The 16,061-nt window shown below is 46.4% G+C and overlaps 1 protein-coding gene across 10 annotated transcripts in view; it reads left to right on the forward strand.

Annotated features, from left to right (window-relative positions):
* Positions 1-16,061, forward strand: part of PDE1C (phosphodiesterase 1C) — a 424,272-nt gene that overhangs the window by 184,011 nt on the left and 224,200 nt on the right. The window contains exons 1-2 of one of the 10 annotated variants that reach the window (XM_037041183.1): positions 3,582-4,002; positions 4,606-4,783. The exons of 5 other annotated variants lie outside the window; for them this stretch is intronic. In XM_037041183.1, the coding sequence (XP_036897078.1) occupies positions 4,683-4,783 (101 nt within the window). In that variant the 5' untranslated portion in view covers positions 3,582-4,002; positions 4,606-4,682. Of the gene's footprint in view, positions 1-3,581; positions 4,003-4,062; positions 4,784-16,061 lie in introns of those variants that run through there. 4 more of the 10 variants (XM_037041184.1, XM_037041185.1, XM_037041182.1 and 1 more) reach the window with 4 other exon arrangements.

The following is a 16,061-nucleotide window of genomic DNA, read 5'->3' on the forward strand; positions in this document are numbered from 1 at the left end:
ACTGGGCATTCACTGGTTTTTCTAACTCCTTATAACAGTCCTCTAAGAGTGGAGTTGTATTAGGATTCTTTTTAGTTGTCAGGGATGTAAATCTGATTTCAGCCTAATGTAAGTGAGAAAAATGGGGGGAAGGAGCATTTATTTGGCTTATAGAACTTTAAAGTCCATGGGTATACTGGCTTCAGGCATAGCAGGATCAAGGGGCTCAAAAGATTCCTTCACACTTTTTGCTTTGTCCCTCTACTTCTTCTTTCTGCTTTTCTCTGTGGTGGTATCATCTTTCTGGTACACTGTGTCCACATGGTAAAAACATAACCCCAGGGCCAAGATAACCTCAAGCCTTATAGCTTGTTATCTGTCCCAAATCCTAAAGCTGAACAGAGAAGACGTCAAAGAGACCAGCAGTATGACTGTCACCAAAGAGACCTCTTGCTGGAAAGGGACGCTAGTGGAGAGAAGAGCCTCTTTGGCAGCGTGTTATGGACAGTATCCGGTGTGGGCAGGGAAAATGGGCCACTGGGCCTAATGGTGTGACTTCCAGTGTCCCAAGTACTTCTCCGTAATTTCTCCCTCCACAGACCCTCTCGGTGACACCAGGTCTAAGCCCTGAAGAGTGTCCAGGGCACTGGCTAGCTTCCTGGGTCAAAGCCAGCAGTCATAATCCCATAGCTGGGAGATAGGTGGTCATGGGAGATGATGACCTTTGTTGATTTGGTCTCTTTTCTTAGTTCGATTCTTCCCTCTTTGTAGCCTGAAGAGCTTGTCTGCCTTTGGTAGCTGGACTCGTCTTCTGGGGCCCTGGTTACCCTTTGCCTGTGGTTGTTGAACCCTCCCCGTGGCAGGTTCCCAGGGAACTGCACTGAGTGTGTGATGTATGTTCAGGACAGCAAGTGCCCTCTGCATGTGGCCGTGATTTGCACTGCTGAGAGCCACCCGTGGCTCCCTGTCATCGAGGGGAGAGAGCCCAGGCTTCTTCCATGACCACAAGGATTTGGCTGACCCTTGTAGCATTTTCTCTGGCTCTCCTTAGTCATACACTTCTGCTTGTGGGTCGCTGGACACCCCATCCCTTCCCATGCCTCCATGCTGCTTTTCATGCCGTTCCCTCTCTCTGGAACCACTCATCTTCATGTAGGTAGCTCCTGTTCATCCACCTGCAAGACTCGGTTCAAACTTCACCTCCACCATGAAGCCTTCCTAATTCCCCCCCCCCCCAGTGTTAGTGCCCCTGTAGTCCCACCCTCTCGGCCATGTGCCCTATGTCTGTAGGGGGGTGTTATAACAAAGGCAAAAGACATGAGCTTTGCCCTCTGGTCTGGTTTTAAAACCTGGCTCTGCCATTTGTTAGCTGCATGTCTCTGCAAAAGTGATCTGACCTTCAGGAGCCTCTTCATCTTGACTTACAAGCAGGCATAATGAACTATTCCGAGGCATTTTGTGATTGCAACGAACAATCCTGTGATGTGCTTAGCATGGTGCTTGGCACGCGGTAGTTCTCAATAACTGGGGAGAGTGCTAGTTGCTGTGGTTGTGATTATTATTGAATCATGAAGTCTTAGGGGCAAAAGGGACCTCGGCGGTCAGGTCATTCTCATGCCTACAACGCCTGATTCCTGGTCAGTCACCCAGCTTCTCCTTGAACTCTGCCAGGGACAGGGAGCTCACTTTCTTTCTGATTTTATGATACTTGATGCTGATGATGCCAGGTTGGCTAGTACTTATGTCTACTTGGGGGACTATTTAAACTGGCACTTGTATGTCTGTATGCGTGCATGTATGCAAACACGTTCTTATATACTTAGTGTTGTTTGCCCACATAGGATTTCCCGAAAAGTCTAACTCAAAAAGCTAGGTTAGCACAGTGGAAATTAATCTCTAAAGCAGCATTGAGAGTGGCTTAGACCTTTTGCTTCCCCGCGGACTTCCATCTGTTTTTTGCTCACCTCCGAGCAGAGCTCCCGAAGAAGTCAGGGTCTGTCACATTGCTGCAATAATCAGGCGCTCCCTGTCTGTGGCAGATAAAGAAAGAACAACACTGCCTGGCATAATAACACGGTACGTCTACAAGTAGTGATATCTTGTTGGCAGAGAGAAGACGAGCTTTTTTCCCAGTGTGGTTTAGAGAGGAGCCTGGATTAGGAGCGAGTGTCCTAAGATACTTTGTCTGGCTTTGGCCTGAGTTCTCATCTGGGCAGTGGGGGCATTGTCGCCCAGAGATGAACTGGGAAGGCAGAGGGGGGCTTTGTCCCTAAGAACTCCCTACTCCCCTCCCCCATTCAACCAGGGCTGCTCTGTCTTTCGGGAATTCCTTAGAAGATGTCATTTGAAATATAATACTCCATTGCTTAAAAAATTCAAAAATGCCCAATCTGGACTATCTTCAAAGGGCCCTGTAGCTCCTGTAACTATTATGTCTCTAAAATAAAGCAAAGTTATATCCTTATGGACTTTCTGATACATGTTTCCTTTGTAAAATTTTTCTAAAATGAAACACAGTGTTTCAGAAACTTTTCTAAAGAAAATTATAATTGCCCCCCCCCTTTGATTAGCTTAACTGCAGTGAAAGGCCCCTTCTTTTAACATCTTGTTCAGCCCCACCCCCAGGTGACTGTACCCTGCTGGGTGACACTGGGTGGGAAATTGGTTTTACTGAGACAAATGAATTTAATATTAAATATATTGGCTGCTCAATGCCCAGAAGGAATGCCTAAAGTCAATGAAAGTGTGTGCGGTCCCAGAAAACCTTGAAGGACTGACTTTAATGAGGTGACTGCAGACTGTGTGGCCGGTGAGTGTGCGAGCGGTTTGCCCTGGCATGTTCCTGGAGGCAGGACGTGTCCTGTATGCATGTCCTGTATGCATGTCCATGTATACACGTCCTGTGTCACTCTCACCTGTAATTTCCGGAAAGTAAGTGGAAACCACCACATGGGTGAGCAGTTAGGGTTTTTCAGATGCTTGGATTTCATTCCTTCATCCAGGTCCCGTGACTGGGACTTGACTTGAGTTCTCGCCTTTCAGTTTGTCTTACTTTCCAGATGCAGAAAATCAGATAGAAATTTCCCAAGCATCATTACCTGCCAGTGAGGAAAAATACAGCGATAGAGCAAGCGGCACCCCGATCTCAGGAGCCCCGAGTCCCCCATTGGAAAGAGCCCCTGGGAAGAGGTGGTGACCTCACTTACCAGGGGCTGTGACACCCACTGGCTTGAGCACTTTCCTTTTCCGGTCTCTGGTCCCTCTGTTAACCACGCCCCCCCCTCCCCCGCCCCGCCCCAGCTTCACACCTCAATCTGCCAGAGCATTCCACTGAATCGTGAATGACCCCCCGGGGGGACAGTGGCAGCCAGTTGCCACTTTGTGGAGCTGAAACTCTTCCTAGTATCAGCCCCTGCCCTTGTCACCAGGCAGGAGTCCCTTGAGTGTGCGACAACAATCCACAGACATGCCCCCTCCTCCCTGTCGACTGTTGTTTATCTGCCGCCTGCCCCCCAACACTCCTCGGTGAGAGAGAGAGAGGGAGAGAGAGAGAGAGAACTTTGTAAGTGTGATGTGTGGATGTGTGGTTACTTTAGTCCTCATCAGTTGCTTTCATACTTCAAAATGGAACCGGCTCTCCAGCAGCGCGTGAGTGCGCCCCAGCGCAGTGAACAGTGAAGAAAGCTTGGGCTCCAACTCCGAACCCCACCGCTGCCCTGTTTGCCCCCACAGCCCCAGGGAGGACGCAGATCCCTTTTCCCTCGGTTGTCCGCGCCTGGTGCCGTGTTCCTCATTCTGTGCGGGCTTCAGGAGCCGTGGACTCCCCTGGGCAGGGGGCCCTGGCACGTGAGGGTCCCTGGGGTGCAAGGCTGCAGCCCCCAAGCCTGTGCCCTGCAGACAGCGGTGCCGGGCGCACCCCTCCCTCTGCGTCCTCAGGGGCCAGACCAGACGCCAGTCCTGGTGCGCTGACAGACGACTTTTCTCAGTTGTCAGTTTTCTCGCTTGTCAGCAGAGCTGCTGCTGGTAAGTGAAAGAAAACAGAGAGGGGGCGCGAAAGCAGCCAGGCAGGGGAGCGAGAGCGTGGAGCGGGAGAGCCAAGGGCGCCCTGAGGCTGGGAGTGCAGGTGGAGCCCGGTGTACGGGGTGTTGGGGTGCTCATGGTGCTCGGGCTCTGGTCAGACCACCCGGCAGCCCTGGTGCCAGCTTCCCCCCAGGCGCCTTCCCCGCCCCTCTCCAACCTCCTCACTTTCTCCCTCCTGGCTCCCTCCCCTCTCAGCCTGGTCCCCCCTTTCTCCCCCAAGTCTTTTCAGGTGCCACACTGATCACTTCTGTGGCTTTGTTTAAAAATTATATGCATACACAATGATTGTGTATGTATAATTATATAATTATATTTATCTCTTTTGGGAGATATCTCCAAATAGATCCGAGGTGCCGTGTGAGTGAGTAAGGAGTACAATTGCCATCCCTGGACAGTAGCCCGGGGCCATGGCTGGTTATAGCTGCCTCCCCGAGGCGCCCCGGCAGGGGGTGGCCCGCCCTCTGAGCCCGCTTTGAGTCGCATTTGGGGGGCACTGAGGAGGGAGGCTCAGGGAAAGTGACTGGCAAGTACCGGCTCTGCACCCAGCAGGGGCTCCAGCCCAGGAGGCCAGGAGGGGACAGCCCAAACTCTCTCAGCCCCACTCTCAGTGATAACCTGCAGCTATGGAGTCGCCGACCAAGGAGATCGAAGAATTTGAGAGCAACTCTCTGAAGTACTTGCAGCCGGAACAGATCGAGAAAATCTGGCTTCGGCTCCGAGGGCTGTAAGTAAATCTGCTTACTTCTCTTGCTCCCTTTCCCTCTCCCATCGATATTTTACTACACAGCCCGGGTCATGAGGGCTCACCTCGGTCCTGCATGGCCCTTTAAATCCAGCCCAGAAGTTCCACAAGTGCTTCTCTGTTAATTACAGTCACTGCTACCTTCCTTTCCACAGAGGGACCTGTCTTTCTGACTTAGAATGCCTTGCTGTTTTCAAGTCACGCTTTCTTTGGGGGAAGGAAACAAGTCTTTATATTGCAGTTGTAGTAGCTTAATGCCGCAGAGATGTTTCTTGTCCTTTTTGCTCAGGGAGAGAAGCTGGGGGACTCAGGTCCCAGACTTTTAATTATAGGAAGAGTCTTTTCTGCTTGCAAGCATCCTGGCAGGTGTTCCAAGAACTTACCAATAGTTCACATTCAACATTCATTCTGGCTGCCGAATTCTCTTCTCCCCATTCCCAGCCTACTTCAACTTCTGGTGTTTTCTTAGGTTTCTTTCTAGCAGGGAACTGGTTACTGGACGAAAGGACTATTTTGGAGGAAGTGGGGGTCAAGCAGCAGTACTGGACTTCCTAGTGATCTCTGGGACCCCTTTAAAAAATAGGGAGTTTGCTTTCAATACTGTGGCCAGAATTCTAGTTGGACTGACAGATAAAGATCTCTGCATTTTATTCACTTCCTGCGCTGGAGCCTTGTCTGTCTCCAATTTCCTTCCCAGGTGCCCAGGCAGGTCCCAGAGAAACCTTCCATAATGCCCAGAATTACATTCCATCATGTATTTGGTGTCAAATCCAGTGCGGTTTAAGGGAAAAAGTTTTTCTCCGAGTCTATTCTCTCAGCATTCTGTTCCTACCGCAGGCAGGACTCTGGCAGTCAGTTTGTTCTGCTGCAGTTCATTGGTTTTGAAAGCACCCACAAAACTCAGAGTGGAACACATCAGAAAGGTGCTGATCTCAGCGAGCTCCCTCTTGGGGGAGGCCCTATCCCAGCTGGGATATGCTAAAGGGAAGCCAAGGCCGTCTGTGATTTTTTTAAGGGGGCCCCTATTTAAAGTGCAGTGTATACAAGCCCTTCCATCAGTAGTCTTACTGGGCTTGCACTGCTGTTGATTGAAATGGCAAACCAGGCCCAAGAGCAGCCCATTTGGAGTACCTGGCTCCTGCGAGCAGAGGCTGTGTAACTTATTTGGAGATCTTGTCTTTGTGGCTGGCAGGCTGTTTCACGGTGGAGGCTCAGGCACTGGTGCCTCGTTCTGAGCCGTGTTTACAGAAAGCTCATGTCCCATGGAATGAACATGACATCTGATCATATTTCGGTGCACACAGAAACTTCGTTGCATCCACAAAGCCTGGGTCCGAGGTGTACAGTATCCGAGTGTTGTCAAGCTGGGTCTCTTTGTCATCCCGGCGAGAGGGACTTGGGTGCACACACTCAGGAACTGCTTGCTCTGGCTGCTTTGTAGTTTAAACCGACTCCACGCAGCTACTCCAAGGCTGGGGGCGCACCTTGTGCGATAAAGCATTTAGTGGTCACAGTTCACTTATTTATACCTTTCTCTGTTTCGTGTCTGTCGGGTTTCTGTCCCTAAGATGTCGGGGTGGGACGTACCTGCATTTTCGGGTTTTAGTCTATCGCACCTACTCAGCACCCAGTGCCTTTAAACATAAAAGGTGTGGCTGTGGGCTGATTGATTCTTTTCCAAATGTGTGGCTTAGAATCCCTCTCTTCACCCTTCTTACTTTAACGCCCCGCCCAAGAGCAGTTCTGTGAGATCTGTGGCTTCTCTTTCTAATCTGAAGACAGGTGACTGTCGTTACTATGACATATATATATATTTTACTGCAGTTATGGCTCTTACTATGTCTTTTTTAATGTAATCATAGTGCTATAACATTGCTAAAGCCTCTGGAAACCAAACGCATGCTTCTTTGCACAACTCGGAATAACACTTCTGCAGTGTGTGGAGTGGAACCCCTTAGGGGTTGAAGTGTGTGTTCATCCTACCCCAGACCCTGGGTAAGAGACCAGGAGCTGCTCTGTGGACATTTTTGAAAGACCCAGTAGCCACAATTGGATTTTCATATTAATGTATTACCATAACTGCCTTCTAGAAAGGGCTGTGTAGGTGACCACAGATCATCAGGGATTCAGTTCAGCTTGTTTTGAGAACTGTCAAGTTCAGGACTGGATCAAGCATCTCATGCTTGGACTGTTCAGTGGTACCTGTATCCTTGGCAGTAGCCGTCCTCTGTAATATGTTGTTGACTTTTTTGTCTCCTCCATTATCATGTCAGTTCCTTGAGGACAGATGCTTGTGTGTCTTCCTCACTGTTGCACCTCCAGTGCCTGGAACAGGGTATGGTGTGTAGTAGGTGCTCAACCAATTGCTGATGGCAGAATCATAAAGCCCTAAGTGTAAACTTCTTGAATCCAAGTACCTGCTGAGCTAAAGCCAGCGCTGGACTTCTTAATATTCAAAATGAAGATAAATACATATTTGGGTCAGTTTATAGGCCACGTGACTTAACAACACAATGTTCCATGAGCTAGAGGGGAGGCAGGTTTTATTGACATCATTACCCAGGTTGGGCAGAGATCTAAAGGGAGGTACAAGTGGGCAAGGTGTGGCAAAGCCATGACCCAGGGCTGAGTCCCACTCTTGTGTGTGCCCAGGTCCTGTCTTTGTGCCCCTTACCTCCCCAGAGTGCTCTTTACCAGCAGCAAGAAGGTTGCTGGGTGTCCGTCTGCCAGGAAGGTAGTGAGGGAGAGTGCAGATGGACCCCGTGTGTTACAGCCCCATCCCCCTTCCACACCTCCTTTGTTGCTCTCTGTTTCCTTCTCACCATCTGAATACTATATATATATATATATATATATATATATACATATACACATACAATACATATATTTTATATATCATAAAATATATATAATATACAGTACATATAATATATAACATATATTAAACACATATATTTATGTTATATTAATTAACACACTACAATCAATATATTATAATATATTAATCACACATACAACTATATATTGATTATATATTATATGCAATTATTTTATATACAATATTATGGTATATAGTTAATTATATTGATATAATAATATATTAATTATACCATATTAATTAATATGGTATAATTAGTATATTATATATTATCTATATAATATATAGAGAAATATATATAATTTTTATTTATTACATTTCTTGTCTTTTTCTTCTGCCTAGAATACAGACTCCCTGAGGACGGAAGTTTGGTTTGGTTTTTGGTCAGCTTTGGTCACTGGCGCATCCCCAGTGCCTGTGGTACTACCTGATATGCCGTAAATTACCAATAAATATTTGGAACCCTGGGGCTGTTTCACGTGTTTCTCTAGGGAAGGGTTAGGAAAACTTTTCACCTAGCCTTGTAGCATCATCAGCTTCCTAATAGTGTGTTGGATCTTGGACATGGGAATTTTAAATATACTGTCCGCCCCAACGGAGATCACAAAACCCTGCAAGCTCAGGTGTTTACTCTGATGGCGATGGTCATTTCCCTGCACACCAAGCTCAGAGGTGGCTGCGATTCCAGGTGACCCTCAGCCACCTCTGCATCCCTGACCCCCTCTCATACTCAAGTTCACAGGTCGCTAATCAGCAACCCACCCCCCCCACACACACACCTGAGCTTTCTTAATTATATCTCTCAGCGGGATGCTGTTCTCTGACATTCCTGGGAGGAGTGTTTTTTTTGTCATTTTTCTGTAAAGCTCAGTGGTAGGCGTGGGCAGGAGTTTTAAGAGCCCTTCCCAGTGGCTGTCTTGTTCAGGAATCTTCCACTCAGGGAAAAATATGATAACGGCTGTACTTTCTTTTTTTATTTTATTGTTTGTGCTATTATAGTTGTCCTGTTTTTTTCTTTGCCCCCCTCCACCCTGTATCCCCATTCCCTCCAGCAATCTCCCCCCTTATTCATGTCCATGGGTCATGCATATAAATAAGGTCCTTGGCTACTCTACTACCTACACTGTTCTTTTTTTTTTTAAAGATTTTATTTATTTATCTTTAGAGGGGAAGGGAAGGAGAGAAGGAGAGAAGTATCAATGTATGGTTGCCTCTCATGAGTCCCCTGCTGGGAACTGGCCTGCAACCCAGGCATGTGCCCTGACTGGGAATCAAACCACGATCGTATTGTTCGCAGGCCGAGCTCAAACCACTGAGCTACACCAGCCAGGGCTACCTACACTGTTCTTAACAACCCGCTGTCTGTTCTGTACCTACTAATCTGTGCTTCTTATCCCTGCATCTTCCCTCCATTTTCCCCCTTCCCCCTCCCAAATGATAACCTTCCAAATGATCTCCGTTCTGCTTGTTTGCTTAGTTTGTTGTTTGGATTCAATTATTGATAATTGTGAATTTATTGCCAATTGAGTGTTCGTCATTTTGATCTTCTTCTTCTTATATAATTCTGTTTAGCATTTCATGTAATAACGACTTGATAATGATGAACTCCTTTAGTTTTATCTTGTCTGGGAAGTACTTTCTCTGCCCTTCATTCTAAATGGTAGCTTTACTGGATAGAGTAATGTAGGCCCTTGCTTTTCATCACTTTGAATACTTCTTGCCAGTCCCTTCCGGGCCTGCAAAGTTTCTTTTCAGAAATCAGCTGTGAGTCTTATGGGAACTCCCCTATATGTAAGTAACTTATTTTCTCTTGTTGCTTTTAAGATTCTCTCTTTACCTTTAACCTTTGGCATTTTAATTTTATTTATTTATTTATTTATTTTTATTTTTTTTAAAAATATAATTTTTATTTAATTCTTGTTCAAGTACAGGTTTCTGTCTTATATTCCCAACCCTGCCCGCCCCCCCACCCCATGCTCCCCACCTCCCTCCCCCTTTCCACCCCCCACCCTTAGTTATTGTCCATATGTCTTTTATACTTGTTCATGTGTGGCATTTTAATTATGATGTGTCTTGGTGTGGTCCTCTGTGAGTCTGTCTTGTTTGAGATGCTCTGAGCTTTGTGGACTTCCTGGAAGTCTATTTCCTGCATCAAATTAGGGACATTTTCTTCCATCTTTTTTTCAAGTGAAAAAGTAGTAAAATTACTTGCTCTTCCTCTTCTTCTGGAACCCCTGTTATTAGGATATTGGTATGTGTAAAGATGTTCCAGAGGTTCCTTACTCTATTCTTGTCTTTTTAAGGTTTTTTTCTTTCTGCTTTTCTGATTGAATACCTTTTCCTTCTTTGTGTTCCAAATTGTTGATGTGATTCTTGGCTTTATCCTCCCTACTGTTGGTCCCCCATAGATTTTTCTTTATTTCTCTTAATGCACCCTTTATTTCTGCCTGGGTCTTTTTTATGCTGTTGAAGTACCCAGTGAGTTCCTGGAGCATCCTGATAACCAGTGTTTTGAACTGTGCATCTGATAGGTTGCTTATTTTCATTTTATTTAGGTCTTTTTCTGGAGTTTTGTTCTGTTCTTTCATCTGGGCCGTATTTCTTTGTCTCCTCATGATGGCGGCCTCCTTGTGTTTGTTTCTATGCATCTGGTAGAGCTGCTTTGACTCCCTGACCTAGTGCACCTATTAAGTTGTATGGGGTGGAGCCTTAGGTAACTGCCAGGGTGGGGCAACCTGTGACTCCGCTGTTGCCGTGTGGTGGGGAGGGATACAGTGCCTCTGCCTTCCCTCTGGAGTGAGTTCTGCCTGGGAGGAAGCAGCCTTCCTACTCATGCTTCACCTTCTCCCTCTATGCCCCTGGTACCCTTCCAGCTGTTGCCCTGGTGTTGAATCCCATAGGGGTGGGTCTGTGTGAGTCCTAAGTCCACCGTGGGTCCTTCAAGGGGACGCAGTTTCTTCTGCCACCCCAGCCCCTACTGGTTTTTACAGTCAGAAGTTATGGAGACTTATCTTTCTGGCACTGGGACCTGGGCTGGGTGGTCTGGACTGGGGCTGGGACCTTTCGCTCCTGAGGTGTCTCTCCTGATTCCCATCCACTGCACGTGGATGTGGGACCGCCCATTTCTGTCTCCAGGCCTCTCCGTGTTTCTGTCCCTCCTCTCTGTCTGGAATAGTGTGCATGCTTTAAATCCTTGGTTGTCAGACTTGCACACGGCTCAATCTTCTGACTATTCTGGGTGACGTTTGTTTTGTAGTGTAGCAGTATTTTTTGCTATAGTTGTATGCATGGAGGCGCGGCGTGTTTACCTATGCTTCCATCTGGACCGGAAGATGGCTGTACTTTCTTCTTTTCCTGACGTGGGGGAGCCTCACGGCTGCATAGGTTTCAGTCATGACTTATACCTTGGGTCCTGACCAAGAGTTTTTCTTTTGCCTGTCTGCTCTAGGACAACAAAAAGGTATTTCTGTGCTGAAAAATAAAATTGCAAGCAGAGAACAGGTTTCACTCATTCCTTGGCATTTACTGTCACAATTGTGGTTGAGCCATCGTGTATTCTTTCTGAGCAGCTCTGGGGGAGTCAGTGTAACACAGTTATGTTTATGCGGCACTTCCCCCCAGTCTCTGAAGTGGTATAATGGATGTAGAGGGCGGTCTTAGTTACTAGGGTAACAAATAGGGGCCATGTTTTTTGTCTGACTGGCAAGCTTTCCTACTTTTTTATTATGTTAACAGACCTGCCCCCCAACTCCACCCCCTGCTCCCTGCCATAGGGGTGGGCCCAAGACCCCCAAAGGACAGGGTGTGGTTGGGTCTGTTTGCTGTCATTCAGCATGGAGCTGCTGGACAGAAATCTCCTGGGTCACCTCAGAAGGAGTTGGCTCCCAGACTGGTCCCTGGTCTGTTAGCTGTTCAGGTAACAGGGTCACTTCCCTTAGAAGTCATTCCCCAAGAACTGTAGGGACTTTCCTCAGAAGGTGTGGTACCCTCTTGCAGCTCATCTAGTACAGCACTGAGGGGCAAATAGGAGTTCCCAAATCGAGGGAACAGTGTGTGCAAAGGCTCAGAGGCCTGGGGCGCCTTGGCGTATCCAGGAGGAGTGAGAGAGAGTGTTGGAAAGGAAGGCACGGGCCAGCAAGTGATACACGGAATGTTTAAAACACTTATTCTTTGTTTTGTATTCCTACAGTTTAAGGAGCCAAAGTATCTGAACACATTTTACTCCATTACACAAAGACATGTTGTGTTTGTGGCACTCCCCATTCACATCCTTCCGAGATCTTTTTTTTTTAAATACATGAGATTTCAAGGAGTTTGCATTTTATTTCTCAATTTATAAGGGATTGTCAAAAGACGTTCAGTTGGAGAGTGACAGAATGAGGGTGGCTATCCTGGGAGAAGTGTGGGGCGCAGAGGTGGGAGGTGACACTGGAAGCCTGGAGACCATTGGAGAAATGGCCGCAACTGGGGCCGCACCCCTGACGAGGAGAGTTCAATGGGCACATCTGACACAAGCATCAACAAAAGGAGTGTTGGAGCAGAGAGCGAGGAGAAGTTGTCCCCCAAGTTGGCTTTGGTTTGGAAGTCTTAGTGTGTCTGGTGCCACTTGCCTTGCTAGGGACCATGGAGGGAAGAGCAGGCTCGGGAAAAGCAGACAGAAACCCTGGGTTTAGACACATTGACGTGGCCCCCGGCATGTCCAAGCAGCTGTGAACAGATGACCTAGGGGAGAGGGGCTCGACCTGAATCTCACTAATAAAGCAATTCCAAGAGAATAATTAAAAAAATTATGGTTTGTTTCCCACAGGTTACATATACTAGTGTATTAACGGGTCCTTCCACCTTCCTGTTTAACTGGAAACATCAGATGGCTCAGCATATTTTTATTGGGCTCCTATTATATGTTAGATATTAGGAGTTTCAGAAGAGATATGAAATACCAGAAAAAAAAAATCCCTACTTTCAGGAAACTTTGAGTCTAGGTAGGGGGACAAGATAATTTTATATACATGTGAAAAATTAAAAATACCAATAAAAGGCTGGGTAATGATTAATTGCTCAGTAAATGACATTGACACTATGTCTGAGGGTTTGTAGAAGGCAGACAGTTTTGTTTGAGGGATTGCTTATGAATCTACTCTTCCTAATAAAGGTCAATTAAGTCTCCCTGAAATATTTTCTTAATGTATATTAAAGGGGAGTTAGAGGTGAACATCACAAAAGGGTAAGTAGGTCCCTACATGTAGAATGAAATTTTCCTTACTTGAATCCAATCTATTAATACATCATTAATTGCTTATCATAATTTGGTTATGCTAACTTAGCTAATTATAACTCAGTGTTAGCAGCTGAGTGTTTATTATTTTGACCAAGCTTTCCAGCCTCTGTTGGCTGGGAAGCAACTCTGGGCAGAGAGCTTTCTGCATTTCTGGCTCAGTTTTCTATCTTTAATTTTCTCTGGCTCATAGAAAACTACTTTCCCTGGTTCCAGTTTCCCCACGTGGAGGGAGGCGCTGGCATGACCTCCCTACCTCATGGCTTTTTGAGAGACGACTAAGAAAGATAATGATAAAATTATGAGGCATGTAAAATGGTCTCTAACAGCCTTAAGAATGACCGTCACCATTGCCCATTAGTAATGAAAAATGAATTCTACAATGAATGAAACACTCTTTCTGAAGGAAGTATACCTAATCCATGTGAAGTGTTGGTGGTCTCCAGGTGTATTGGCCTGTACTCTTTATTTAGAGATCTTTTGATATCGCTTATTCATCAAAATAACTGAGTTTCATGAGTGAAAAAAAAACCTCTAGATGTTCCTTGGCTGTGAAATTATGAAAAGGCTTAAGAGAATAATTCAATCAAAAAGACCTAACTTATGATGATAGGTAATGAGTTTTATTTATATGTTTCCATAAATGCATTCATCACTCATTCACTCTGCAGACATTTCTCCAGCACTTACTACTTGCCAAGCACTGTGCTAGGCACCAGTATACCATGGGAAATAGGACAGGGACCGTGAGAGCATTCAGCTCACGGGTAGTGACAGATATTAAACATATAATTCCGCAAATAATTATTCCCTGCAATGAGTGCTGTGCAGACATACAAAAGGGGCCCAAACCTGGCCTATGAATCAGGGAAGGCTTCTCTGAAGCAGTGAAATTTAAGCTAAATATGAACAAGAATACATAGATATCACGTGACTGAAGAGTTGAAGAAGCGTGTTCAAAGATATTTGAAGCGTGGGAAAACGGCATGTGCATGGAGCCAAAGAAACACGGCACCTCTGAGAAAACAAAAGAGGGTCAAGTGGCTGTGGCCTTGACAGTGTGAAGACAAGAGGTGCAAGACACAGCCAGGGAGGGACAGATCTTGCCTCACCTTTTAGTCCAGGAGCCATAGCAATGGGGAGCCGTGGTCAGTCTGCAGGGATGGGTTTGAGAGCTTTCCAGGGGGTAGACTCAGTAAGACTTGGATGTGGGGGATGAGGAAGACAGTGGAATCTAGGGTAACTCCCAGGTTGTAGCTTGAGTCCCTGGGGGCTGTTATTTACTTAGGATCATTGGGGCGGGGGCACGGCCCAGGTTGGTAGGTCTGGTTGTGGGTGGGAGCAGGAGGAGTGGGGAGCAGAGATCAGGACTTCAGGTTTGGACAAATGGAATACGAGCGGTCTGGAAGAGGTCCTGGAGGGGATGTGGGGATGGCAGGAGCTGTTGAAAAGTGGGCCTGGAGGTTAGAGGGAAGGTCTGGGTGAGAGGTGTGAGGTAGAGCCTGACAAAGTGCAAAGAAAAAATGTAGACGTATATAATGTGTGTATGTGTGTGTTTAGGTCTGAATGATACCAAATTAACATTAGCTCAAAGAGTAATAAGTAAGAAAACACTTCTCCCTCCACACAGGGCTGTCCAACCTTTTGGCGTCTCTGGGCCACACTGGAAGAAGAGTTGTTTGGGGCCACACATTAAATACACTGCAACACGTAATCACAAGTAAATCTCGTAATGTTTTAAGTAAATTGATGATTTTATGTTGGACCGCATTCACAGCCACCCTGAGCTGCACGCAGGCCGCAGGTTGGACACCCCTGTTAGACAGTCACCCTGAGACTGCGTTGACTGCTCAGCTGAAAGTCACTGTTGGCTATCCAAAGACCTTAAAATTCTGTTTATCCAGAGTCCAAACAACCACAATGCTTAAATAACCAAGGCTTTTCCCTCACTGTACAGCAGCAATTTCAACAGGTGTGCCACAAGAATTTCTGAAACATGCAATGTCTAACTATTTAGTCAGGGGCACTGACCTCTTTTCCCTTAGCTTGTCAAATTAAAGAAAAAATGACAGAAGCCAATACACCAACAGCTGTCTGGTGTGAATGAATCAAATTATAGCTACATTACATTACATTACATTACATTTTTCGGTGCGCCGCAGAGTTCTAGTGACTGCATTGTGTGTGCCACAGGATGAAGAAGGTGGAAGCCGCTGCCCTAGAGACATGCTGAGCATAGCCAGCAGCAAAAGAGTGATCCTTGAAAGCTACTTCCAGGTGTGCTTTACTAATAGTTTAAGTTCAGACTGATCTCCCCCCACCCCACTTTTCTGTCTCTATTGCTCTGACTCTTGTCTCAGGATGACACCGAGGAGTCTTACACTACCTATCAGTTAACCCGGCCCCCAAAGTATGGTATCTTGTTCCAGGTGGCTGTTACTTGCAAACCTTATTTGCTAACTATTAGGAATTGTGAGCTAGAAGCTTTCATGAATAGGGGCCTGTGTAGTGCCTTTGAGAAATCTTAGGGATTAATGACTATAAATCAAGCTTTATACATGTTGTTTAAAACTGCCATTTTGTCTATAAAACCACTGACTGAAATTGGGCATGGTTAAAACAATGAAAAAATTGTTTGGACCCCCTTCCGGGGCGTCTTGGTGTGCTTTCAGAGTCCGGCACTGTAGCTCACGGGAGTGCGGTCCCAATGCTCAGTGGAGCTTGGATGACAGCAAGGCGCTCCCTGTGGCCCCAAGGACTGCCTCTGCTGATGGGATGTTGTTGTTGTTGGTCTCTATTGTGGACTTTGGCCTCGTTTTTGCCGTACTTAAATTGGTAACGTTCACGGCATCTGTGTCCAGATGCTATTCCCAGGAGGGAAAGCTTCAGAGGGACGAGAAAGGACTTCTGCTCCCAAGGAGCTGTTCTGGCAACTTCAATTCACCCGAAATGGTGAATTGCCAAGAGCTGCTTTCCACGAGGAGTAGGTTTTTCTTTAAATTCAGTTTATGGGGGTAACATTGGTTAATAACATTACATAAGGTTCAGGCGTACAACTTTACAACCCAACATCTGTGTACTCTGTACATTTGCACTCGCCACCCAAA

Source organism: Sturnira hondurensis, unplaced genomic scaffold, assembly GCF_014824575.4.
Source record: "Sturnira hondurensis isolate 20B ecotype Veracruz unplaced genomic scaffold, ASM1482457v3 Scaffold0002840, whole genome shotgun sequence".
NCBI classification, from domain to species: Eukaryota; Metazoa; Chordata; class Mammalia; order Chiroptera; family Phyllostomidae; genus Sturnira; species Sturnira hondurensis.